The sequence below is a fragment of the Tyto alba genome, unplaced genomic scaffold (genome assembly GCF_018691265.1).
Source record: "Tyto alba isolate M040663 unplaced genomic scaffold, T.alba_DEE_v4.0 Super-Scaffold_22, whole genome shotgun sequence".
Lineage (NCBI taxonomy): Eukaryota > Metazoa > Chordata > Aves > Strigiformes > Tytonidae > Tyto > Tyto alba.
This window is the reverse complement of record NW_024881296.1, coordinates 11,877,631-11,889,782: the sequence shown is the minus strand read 5'-3', so window position 1 is coordinate 11,889,782 and position 12,152 is coordinate 11,877,631. Positions and strand designations below refer to the sequence as shown.

The following is a 12,152-nucleotide window of genomic DNA, read 5'->3' as shown; positions in this document are numbered from 1 at the left end:
AGGAAGAAAATGGGGGTAGAGGTGGGGAGGTGGATATGAAGTCTTTGTCTCCCTCCCGTGCCCCATGCTGAAGTTCAGTTTCACCTTCAAGTTTACGGAGCAATTCCTTTCCCAAATATGACAGAACCAAAATATTTTGGGATTACTGTTAAATGGTTCTTGAATTAATTCCTCTATGCTGCATGGATGAAAAGGAAAATACCTCCTGCTCATGTGTTTTAGAGTCAAGAGTATCAAGGAGTATTGGCGTCAATAAATTACTTCTCTGAACTTTATGATGTGTGATATTTAGCCAGTTTGAGAGAAATAAAAAATCTTGAAGTGGACACTATTTAAATTTGGGGGCATGGGATTTTCTGCAATTAACTAGATTGCTGTGGTAGGCCAATATATTAAGCTCAGGCAGTTTTGCTGCTAATTACACACAACTTCTCTGGAGTATCGGATATTCAGATCCATTTTATGAATATGGTAGAGAGAATAACAACTGTAAAACAAAGCACTGTGCATGTAAGTGACTGTTAGCGTGTATTTCAGAAGGGATAAATGCTCACCATATGGTACAATTACTGTGTCCAAGTTTTCAAATTAGCTTCTCTCATCCTCCTTATTACTGTCTTTAAAAAGAGAGGAAAAAAACCCAACATGATTTATCTACTCTGCAGCAGAACTCTTGACGCAAAACAGCAGCCCAGTTCTGTCCAGTTTTTTTTTCCTAGCATAATAGAGGCTGTCGGACTTTTTTATACTAATTACTGTGTGAGCCTCAGATGAACCCCCTTCAATTCACAGGGCTTTGTTAAGGGAGGAGCTGTCAATGTGTCTGCCCGTTTGCAGCTGTGCTGTGGCTTTAGCTTGCTTAACATTATGCTGCTTTTTAGACTTGACAGAAGGGATTTTTTTTTTCTTTTTTTTTTTTTTTTTTTTTTTTTTTTTTTATTAAGGCAAAGCAGCCTTGTAGCGAAATGGTTTAAGCAGCTGCATTGTGGGGAAGCACAAAGAAGTTATTATTGTGTCTGTTTAGGGGGGTCGGATGGAGGGGGGAGATATTCGGCTGCTGTTGATGCCGATTGTTGACTTGCCATCTGCCAGATAGGGAGAAGAAAAAAATGACAGCTCCAGCAGGGTGTTCAAGAGGTTGTTTGGAGAGACGCATAAACATGTGCAGATGTCGAACTGAATAATGGCAAGAACTTGAGACGGTTTATGATGCTGCTGTTGTGTGTGCATATACAGAATGAATGTATGTGGAGATTTGGTTAGGAGGAGGGTACATATTAATTATCATTGTCCCCCACCGCCTCCTTTACTTCTGTTAATTAGTTCAGGAGTTTAATATCTTCCCTCCCTCTGTTGTTTATTCCTAAAAAGAGGCTTTTCTTGTAGAGAACAAAACTTTTGATTTCTCCATGTGGTGGTGTTTTTTTTTTTTTTTTAAAGAAAAAAAAAAAAACACAAAACCAACTTGATAAATTTGGTACTTGTGGAAGTAGAAAGAGTAATGCAGTTATTTCAGTCTCACATATTTGGTGGACAGGTGCTATACAAGTTCGTACATAGCTTTGTCTACCTCAAGGCTGATACGTTGCATACCCCTACTATTGCATCTTGAGCTTTTCTTATGCAGAAATTGCCAATTGGTGATTGTCTAGTATTATATAGTAGACAAGTAAATGCTAGGGGTTAGAATGCGATTAGCAACTAATTTTCTCTTTCACTTGATCTTATTTTCAGTTCTTTCTCCAAAGACAAGGAGCTGGTCAGGCATAACTTATATTTTCCTCTTTGACAGTTGCACATAAAATAAATTTTGATCTGTCTACAGGAATACAGTTTTCTTTCTTCCACTAAAATCCTTTCTTATTTCTTGTTTGGTGATTTCTGCTGCCACTAAGTTTCCAGGATAATGTGAAAGAAATGTGAAAATGATACAAGCATGGAGGGAAATTGTTAGCCCAGAAAGGCTAAATGAAAGCATTGTTTTATCCAGGTGATCTCTTGCTTCAAAGATAAAAAAATGGAAGCTTTAAAACAATTAGTTTTCTTTTATTATGTGAAATTCAACATTCTGATACCTGCATTGAACTGAAAAATGGAAAATGAAGTAGTGGTTGAGGTGCACTGTGACTCTGGATTGCAGACATGTCTTCTGGTTATTGGTATATATCAGAGTTTTTTGCTCAGTCACAGCATGACTTAAATATTACCTGAATTAACCTAACCACGTTTTCCCACCAAGCCCTCACCAAAAGTTTAGGGGACCCCCTTTTTATTGTGTGTTCTGTCTTAGGTCTAATAAGCATGAGGTCTGTAGGTCATTGATAACAATAACTACTGATGGGAGCATTTGATGACCCCTTTTATCATCACTGTGGCAGAGTGGAAGAAGTCAGTTTTGGGTTATGTCAACTTGATTTTAACTGAGAACTCAGGTGTAGCTGCCTCTTACCCCAGCTACAGATTTCTGCATCTGAGCCTAGACAGAGGTCAACAGCACTGCGCATGGAGAATTGCTTTTTGCCTGTTGGTTGGGCTGTAGGTTTTTCTCCACAGACCTGTGCCGTTTTCTGTGTTCTGTCATTGCCAGTGTGAAGCCCGGGTCACTCTGGGCAGCCTGCACCGCTGCTTATTGCGAAGCATTTCATGCAACCGAAGAGTTCTCCTGATGTGTACAGCGCTAACGGAGCTGTTCTTTCAACTCGAGCAGTTGCTTCTGCGTATCTCGGACTGTTCTTTGCAAACGATGTGGGCTAAACAATAAAGCAAAACGGTTGACTTTAGCGATGTGCTTGAGGAAGACACGTAGCTGAACGATGTTGGTGCGGGCTTTTTGGCACCTGGCAAGTTCTGAGTCTAGGAGCACACCTAGTGACAAGGAGAAAGTTTAGAGGAGCTATTTTAAAATTATTGCAATGTGCCAGTTTTAAACGTGAGACAGTTTGCTTTGTGAAGACATGCTAGCAAGTATACCAGTTTTAAGAGGGGAAAGTCACATAATTTTTGACAACACATTAATCTGTCAAAGAAACTCAGCTGAATGATAATGCTATTGTCAAACTTATCATATTCTTTTGCAAACAAGGGAAAGTTTGAGATTTCTTGTGTAAACTAGAGTTGGCTGTTTTACAAAATGTTGTAAGTAGAGAATATTAAGATGTTTAATTCTACGTAGCTACATGTAAAAAGCATTTACATTTTAATTGTCTGATTTAATATATACATTTGTACCTAGTAGGTGAATTTAAATTGTTGCTCCTGTAGCTGACTGTCTTATTCAGTGTAATTTATAGATGAATATTTGTATACTTGTCCTACTCTTAAAGTATTTTCAAAATCTGAAAAAAATCCCTTGGTCTACTAGCACTTGATAAAAACAGAAGTAAGAAAAGTAATATTTTTTCTGTTATACAAAGTACCACTTGATGCTGATAGTCCTATATAAAAAATAACAAATATTTAAAAGTACTGAGAATGTGAAGTTTTTTAGCTATTACAAAAAAAAAAAAAAAAAAAAGTGAGACAATGTTCTAAAATGTTTTTTTGCTTTTACCACAAATACATCTCAACACTAATAAAAACTACAGAACTGCTTTGAGAAGCAGCTAAATAGTGTAGCATTTTGGGCTTTGATCATATAAATCCTTATGCAAGAGAGAAATTTAGAAAATGTGAGCAGTGTCCCTAAATGTTTCCAGGTTCTAGAACTTGGTTTTCCATTCCTGAATAGCAGGCATATTTAGAAAATATTGATCTCCTTTGTTGTTCAGGGATGCTGATGCAATACAGGACTCTTTTTTTCCAGACAGCATGTGCTCATATCAACTTCTATTTAATTTATTTATTGTTCTAATTCTTATCCTTCAAGAATGAAGGGGAAGTGAGAGTAATGTAGAAACTGGCAAGTTGTTCTTTCTGCTGGCTCAAAATGGACGTGGTAAAGGTCAATTCTCAGTTTGTCAGGATGTCAGATAACTCAGTATTTCTGGTACAGTTTTTTAAAAGGACAAAATTTCGTGCATATGAAAATTGATTATGTGCTGTGAACATTTATTTTCCATGAGATGCCAAAACACATCAGTAATTTTGTGTGGATATGGTGGATGCCCAGTTTGAAAACTGCATTTACGTTTGAATAGTGGTATGTCTCTGTTATTGAATATTTTCCTCTAGGTTTTTTGATATTTTAGAGAAAAGATTATTAATGCAACAGGAAAGGGTTGAATAAACAGCAGGAGCTGAAGTACTGTTGCATCTATACAAGATAGGACAGTTGTAATGAAAAAGTCAGGGCGCCTGGTGGTTTGAACCCCAGTGAGCCTGTAAGTGGAAGATGCTCGTACATTGCATTGAGAACCTGGAGGGGAAGAAAACCCCACAGTAAGAGCAGGGAGAAACCTGCCCTCGAGGAGATTGGTCCTCCTTGTCGCTTTAGCTGCAGAGGTGCGTGCCGAGACCTTGGGGAGCTGCTCTGTGGCTTTGCCCGGCCTGGTGACTGCACCTCTGTTTGAAAGTACCCCCTTGTCCTCACAGGAGCCCTTGTCTTTGGTCGCTACTTGCTGTTGCTTCAGGAAAAGAGACCCTGCCATTTGCCAGCTCTGCCGTGCACCTTGGCTGGCATGGAGCAGAGGGCTGTCCCTGCTTTCCTCCCCCCTTGCCCCGATGAGGAACGTGGGGACCCTTGTTCCCGAGGCTGCTTGCTGCCTTCTGCAGAATCGTAACATCTGTGTGGTTTCCACTGGTTTCTGGCCGTGCAGCTGTGAATTACTGAACATAAATTGACCAGTCTTTATTTCTGCACTGGATCCTTGCTATGTCGCGGACAGTGAAGGGCACTTGCACTGTTTTGCCTTAATCCCACAATTTGCAGGAAACTTAATGGAAGCTTAGCTGTGGTATAAGCCGATGCCCACCCATAGCATGAAATGTTTCCTGTTTTTCAGTTGTGACTGGAAAAATTCATATGTCTAATGTAAGTACAGATGTGCTCAAAATGTCATTTAGCGTTACTGGGAATGCTGGGAAAACAGTATAAATAAATAGTCACTGTCTAACAGTGTAAAAGACATAATCAAAAAGCGTTAGTTCCAAATTCTCATTTTCTTTGAACTGCTGGTGAATACTTGGGAGACGGTATATAATAAAACCAGATATTAAAATGCTAGGGCATGTGAGGAAAAACCATAGTTTTATTTAATTTTTTGGTATGCAATAAGATTTTGTCAAATATTTTGCATGACATATAATTACACATTTACATTAGATAGAAGGACCTATATTGAATCATGAGGACAGGTATACTTTTTAGTTTTTTTTAACACTTATTTTTTGCGGTGGCTTTGAACTGGATTGAAAATTTGTTATCATGAAATCAGAAGTAAGTAAATATTTAACAGAAGTGCTTTACACTTACTAGTGTCTACTGACTTAATCAAATAGTCTGCTGATGCTTCTAATCGTGTGTTAGGTAACACTGCCCTCAGAGGGCCAAGGTAAGTAAATTCAATCTCAAAACCTCTGGCATTTCTTCTGATATTTTACTTGACCTGACATTAATTACAGTTGTTTCTCTTAAAGAAAAATTGCATATGGTTAAATTGTTTTATTTACTTCTATATAATTTTGTTTAATGCTCTTAGATAAATTCAGATTTTCTGGCTCTGTTGATTAAATGTTAGTGTAGGGGAACTGGAGTTTGATTTAAAAAAAAGTCTCTTAAAAAAGAAAGAAAAAGAAAAAAAGGAAGGAAGAACAACATTTGTGTATTATTTTTATTAAATCCATTTTAGTAAATTGATGACACAGAGAAGAGAGAGATTTTCAGTGTTCTCTGCTTGGAGGGTTTTTTTTTTTTGTGTGTGTGTGTGTGTGTTTCCCCCCCCCCCCCCCCCCTTTTTTTTTTTTCCTTTCTCCTTCCTTTAAATATCACTTATGTCTGTGTGGCAGCTGTAGCTTCTTTTAAGGAAGCAAGTTTTTGAACTCAGGTTTCTGTTGCTTATCCGCACTGTATATTAAAGATATTCCCTTCACACCTCTAAAACCATTTACATATTGAAAATGTAGATGTTTTGCAAAAGTGTTTTTTTTTTTTAATGCATTTTTTAAAAATAATATTAATTTTAAATTACTGAATAATTTTTCAGGATTTGCTAAATTTTCTTATGCTTAAGGATTGGAAGAGGTAAGGCTAACAATAGCAATCACTGAATCTGATATGAAGTATCTGTTTGAAGTGTTTGAGTTCTGAGGTGAAGTAAAAAAATTACAAACTTTGAGTAATACGTTTGTCTAACACAGAGTTGTTGACTACTCATATGGTTTATTAGAAAGCTCTTCTTTTGTAAAGCTCCTCAGTATCAAAACTACAAACATTGCATCACTAGAATAAACATATTTTGTGAAATGTCCTGAAGGCAGGTTTCTTGTTACTAGCTGTCAAAGGCAAAAAAGAAAATCATTAAGGTTGCGGTACAGAGGAGAATACAGAGCCAGCCATGAGGGTCATGTTCTAAACAAACCTTCATTAAGCATTCTTTGTTACTGTTGTTAACCAGTGTATTATTAAATAAAACATTAATTAAAGAGTTGCATGTTATGATGGTGCTTTTTGCATGAAGATCAGATTGCATTTTCATGTGCTGCAAGAACGTACTGCTGTCTTATTTAGTCTTTTGGGTGCATTCTCAATAGCTATTAAAAAAGCAGACCCCAACAGCCTAAAACTGATCCTACATTTGTATTTATTTGTGTGTGTGTGTGTATGTATGTATTTGTTGTCTGTACATATCTGTGAGACGCATATTCTAGTGCCCCTTTTCTCAAGTAGCTTTAAAAACTTTGAATAGAATTAAAATGATGTAGGAATTTCTTGGCTTTCTTTGCTGCAGTGGTTGAAATTAGAGACCTCTTACTTTCTAATAAACAGATCCTAAACGAACATGTTTTTCAACTTAGAAGGGTGTAAATTTAAGCAAAATAATAATTTAGCTTACATTAACTCAGCAGGAAGCAGGGTACAAACTGATTAATTCTCTATGGCAGATCCACTGCTTTTTTAAGTACCACAGCTCCATTTCATTAAATTGTCAGGATATCTTGTGGTTTGGTTAGCCGGCCTGGACTTGCTCTCTTGGAATTTCTTTTCACTTCAATTAATGAATTTCAGATGTAAATTTCCTGTTGTTTTCTTGTGTTGAGGTATTTGATAAACATACACTCCAGATATCTTTAAAGTAATTTAATATTGCTCATATTGTAAAGCATACCTTTTTTTTTTTTTTTTTTTAATGCAGGGCTGGTAAATTAGAAGGCATGTGGAAGTATTTGTTCTCTGCTATGTTTTAGTGTTTTTTTTGTATGGAGGATTTCTCTTTCAAAGCAGTTCAGTAAGCACATATCTGTTAAGAACTATGGACTAAAATGTTTTTCTGTCTTTAAGCAGATTTTGTAGAAGGAATGCAGTTAGAGCACCTAGAGTGCATCTTGAGAGCCATCAGACCACTTGAGCAGCTAAGTGAACTGTTCACTCATACCACTGTTTACTTTAGTCTTCAAAAGTGTTCACCCATTTGTTAATTAAATTACAAAATAAATAAAGGTCAGATGATAAATATTCATGTATAGGCCTTGAAGACAGATTGGAATATTGGTCATTTGAAGACAAATCTAGGGGTTTTTTTTTGTTTGTTTGTGTGCGTTTATACAGATGTTTTGAAAAATCAGTCGGACCGTGATGTGTGTTGGGGGACCATTTAGGAGGAACATTCTTCAAAGAAATACGTCTGTGAAAGAAGATGTGGATCCTTATGAAACCGTAGTGTTTTGCAATTGCTTTTAAATTGCATGTCTTGCATCTGGCTATAGTTTTCAGGGCAAACACAGAGGTACAGCTGTACTCATGGATAAACTGATACTTATACATCATTCAATATTTATATCTTCTTGTGATTAGCTTTTGTCCAGTCTCTAGCTCTCTTCAGAGGAGCTTGGAAGTGCTAGTCATACTCTTCTAATGGTTTTTCTCCAGGCAGAATATCAGCTGTATAACTCAGTAGATGATAAAAAAAATGTGTTCAGTTTTCTGATTAAGAGACTCTGAGTGCCTAGTAGAAGCCAAATGCAATCTGGAGTGTTTTCCTAAGAAAAAGAGGAGTAAAAGTGATCAGGGAAGGGTGTGCTGGGTCTCTTAAGGGCACCTGCTAGAATGGTCTCCTTTTCTACAGGTTTGGTTCTGGAGAGTGTGTAGGTAAGTAAACAAAGGCTTCTGTTCTTTCCTGAAGTGACTAATGAGTGTACTTACCCTATCAGCTCTGATTCTTAGAGCAGTCTGCTTATCTCCCTGTCTCATTTATTCCTTATGAAAAGGAGGTCTCTCTTTGAAACCTAAACCATTGGATGGGTGGCCTGTTTCAGGCATGTTGGTATTCTCTCCATGCTGTCCTTGAACTCTTCTTCAGTAATTTTAGGTGCCTGCCTTCCAGTTAACACACCTTCTAGATAAGACTAAGACCTTCATAGATTTTAAACCTAGTAACAGGCACTTTCTCTCATAAGTCAGTTAGTGTTACAACTAAAGATCTAATTTATTAGAATTGTATGGAAGGTTCTCTTTATGATCTGTTTAAGAAAGCAACTAGGATGTTAGTATTTTAAAAACTTATATTGGATGATCTGATACGTAAGGTTTTGTTTTGGGTTCAACTTTTGAATCCATGCAGATTTCAGCAAATTTGTCATATGGCATACTTTAAATGTTTTTAAAATACGAGTCATACCTTTACTTAGGCCTATGATTATTTTGTTTTCAAGTATTCAGCAAACCGAATTCAATAAATGTCTTCCTGTCTTTATTTAGTGATCTAGTTTTTCACTGTTGTTGGTTTTAAAGTTTTACATTTGTTTTCCCCTACTGCACTTGTATTTCTTCTCTAATTTACAAATATCTCATGACTGTTGTTGAATTTTCTTTTTTGGGGGTAATTTTTATTGTTTGTTTCTATGTTAGCTGGTATTTTGCATTGTGAGATCAGTTCAGACTGGCAGTGTCAGTAGGGATGTGCCCAGCCGAACTAACACCAGAGATCTGAGATCTGAGATAGAAAGCTCTGAGTACAAATGTAACTAGTGCTATATCAGCTGTATTAATTTTGCTGTCAAATTAAATAACACTTTGACTTTTTCAATTTTCTTTCTAAATATATGAAAATATCTAGATAACAAAATCAAGCAGGTACCCTGCTATCTAGAAGCAGGAATAAATAGGAAGAGTTTTGCTTCTGGGAGCCAGGAAACACGCCAGGACAGATAGCCTAGAGTTAATTTTTCTCATTCTTTCCTCTTCTTTATCTCCTACTCCCTACCCCACTTCTCTGCTTAAATACAACTTGAAAGTCAGAAATGTTAAAGGCTGAAGTTTGATTTTTAAGCTGTGGGCATTGTCAGAATCCTTGTAAATTGTGATCAAGTTTATTATCAAGGCCGTATTAAAAATTCCCATGTTGAACTTCAGTGACAGTTAGTTGATTGCTGCGATGGAAAGGTGAAGATGCGATTCATGAATTTTGAGATTGGCCTTTGAAGGAGTAATCTCTGTGTCAGATGGATGTAAACTTATTTCTGACCTTTGAATTGTCTAAAAGCTACATAGCTACAGGGTGCTGAGGAGGTAAATAGCACTAATGGGCCGGGTTTAGTCCAGGACCAGTGCAGCCCCTGGGATGGCCAGTTCTGGGCATTTTGCAAACAGTGAGAAGTCCTAGGCCCGGTTGGAAATTCTGCATTGTTAATACACATTTTTTCTTAAAATGTTCACTTGTGTAAGGATGAAACAGTAACTTATTTAAAGTCTTACTAAGTACTTGTACATATGTTATTTACTCTGCAAAGTTGCCAGAAATCAAAGATGGGTAAACTTGGGCAGATATAAACTCACCTGTATGTAACTGAGTAATTGCACTTTAAAAATTAAATTGTTGCTGAGATTTTGGTGTGGCACTGTAAAGTATAATGCTATTAAAGAGATTTTTCACCCTAACCAGCAAATAAGTGGCATTAATTAAGCTATTGTGTCTTTGCTGACTGTTTCTGGTCCTTCATACCTCATGGCTTGCAGACTCTTTTGCTCAGAGTGGGGTAGGGAGTAGGTGAAGGTGGTGGGTTTATTGGTGGATTTACCACTTTGAAGGTAATTGGCTTCTACGTTTTTATTCCTTTTGCTTTCAGATATATTTGTTAAGTATATTTTGTGTAGGTTCTCCCATTACGCCCAATTTTCTTGTACTTGTTTAGTGTATGTTTGAGAAAATTAATGGTTTTTGCTTTGGCTCAGCAGGATAAATGTTCTTGCAGTAGTTTAGATTTCATTTTGTTATTAAAAGTCAAGCTGTAGTGCCTGTTTTTGCTTGCAGCAAATTTCAAACTGTTTATAGGTGTAAAGATGTAGGATTTTGAACAGTACAGTGTGATAAAATTTAGAATTCCAGAATATTACTGTACAGTACATGTAGCTTCTTATTCTAGAGGCATCACTGTATAGTCCAGGCTTACCATTGCAATTCCATTTTTTACTTCTTTTGGAGGAAGTTAAGGTTTCCTCTGTAAATTGAAAATGTCTGAAAAGATTTTGGTATAATTAGTGTTAGACACTGATAATATGTTATGTTTTTTAATATCAAAGGGTTTTTTCTACAGTACTAATGAACATTTTTTTTTTTCTCCTTTAGGAGAATATATAAAAAACTGGCGGCCAAGATATTTCCTGCTAAAGACAGATGGCTCTTTCATAGGCTATAAGGAGAAGCCCCAGGATGTGGATCTGCCATATCCACTCAACAACTTTTCAGTGGCAAGTATGTATTTCCAGTATTTATTATTCTCTCAGCATATTGACAAAATATCTGCTACATATTGCTTCATGTGTAGTTCAGAATTTATTGGTAACACTGCAAGTTTGGTGCCATGTGTCAGACTCGTGCACCACTAATTTTATGTCCAGCTCTACAAAAGCATTGAAGATTTTACCATGAGTTGTTTTTTGAATATTTTTGGAAGTCTTAAGCTCTGATTTGTGTGTGTGTATGTGTGTCTGAAGTGTCTGTAACTAACAATAACATTTGACAAATGATTGTTGTGGGAAGAAAATTCCTGGAAAGCTTACCTTTATTCAGATCATTGACCTCTTCTCTCTTTTTCAGTAGTATCTCTGAATTTACTTGAAAACTCAAATTAATTAGAAAATTATCTAGACTGCCAAATGACACAAAATCATGCTAAATTATTTTTCTTTGGATAATCAGGTAATCAGCTCTCCAGCCTGGTTAATCAGTAATTTCAAGCAATCAGACAATTTGCATATATTAGCAAAGCTACAAAGTGTGTATCTGGTGGATAAAGTGAAGGCATTTTGATTTCTTGTTTTCCAAGAATGTTTCTAAAAGACAAATCTGTGGTTTATTTGATCTGGCAAAGTGAGGTTGGTAAAAGGGGTTTCTGAACAGAAATGAAAGTATTTGAGGAGCAAAACAGGGGGCAAAAAATTCTCCCTGAGTATGAGTTGTGGGTATCATAGCTAGACACTTCAAAAGGAACACTAGAAAATTTACCCAAGTTATTTCAGATTAATATTAGCATGCTGCAATACAATAAATGGCGGTATTTAGTTTTATGGAGGGATTTTGGAGCCACAAGAGCACATGTTCTTAGGGAAGGAGTTCCCTTCATCTGCACTGCTGAAGATGGAACAAATGCTACTAAGGCTAAATTTACCAATTTTCTTGATAAAATTGTTCCTGAGATTGACTCGGCCTTTATATACAAAGTAATTTGGGTATTTATTTGGTAAGAAAGAGATCTTGTGCTTCAAGCCCATGTCTTGACCCACAACTAGAGGAGGAAAACTTGACACACTTGGATTGCGGCAGAAGTCTTGCAAATGACATTGAGTGTGCAAGCCTTCTAATAATATTAAAGGCTCATTTCACCTTGTTGTTATTCAGAGTAAAAAGCAGTGATGTCTGTAAGTTGTTCAGATGAGTAGGAATTTACTAGATCGTAGGCCATTATTCCTTAGTTATTGCTCTGAATATTTTAACTTACTCATTTATAGCAGTTAGTAGTTTCCTAGATACTTTTTCCTCAATGTGCAGCTGAAAAAACAT

At 36.6% G+C, this 12,152-nt stretch overlaps 1 protein-coding gene across 3 annotated transcripts in view; it reads left to right on the top strand.

Annotated features, from left to right (window-relative positions):
- Positions 1–12,152, top strand: part of AKT3 (AKT serine/threonine kinase 3) — a 160,682-nt gene that overhangs the window by 74,774 nt on the left and 73,756 nt on the right. For all 3 annotated transcript variants that reach the window (XM_033009250.2, XM_042795879.1, XM_042795881.1), the window contains one exon: positions 10,719–10,844. In XM_033009250.2, coding sequence (XP_032865141.1) covers positions 10,719–10,844 — 126 coding nt within the window. The remainder of the gene's footprint in view (positions 1–10,718; positions 10,845–12,152) is intronic.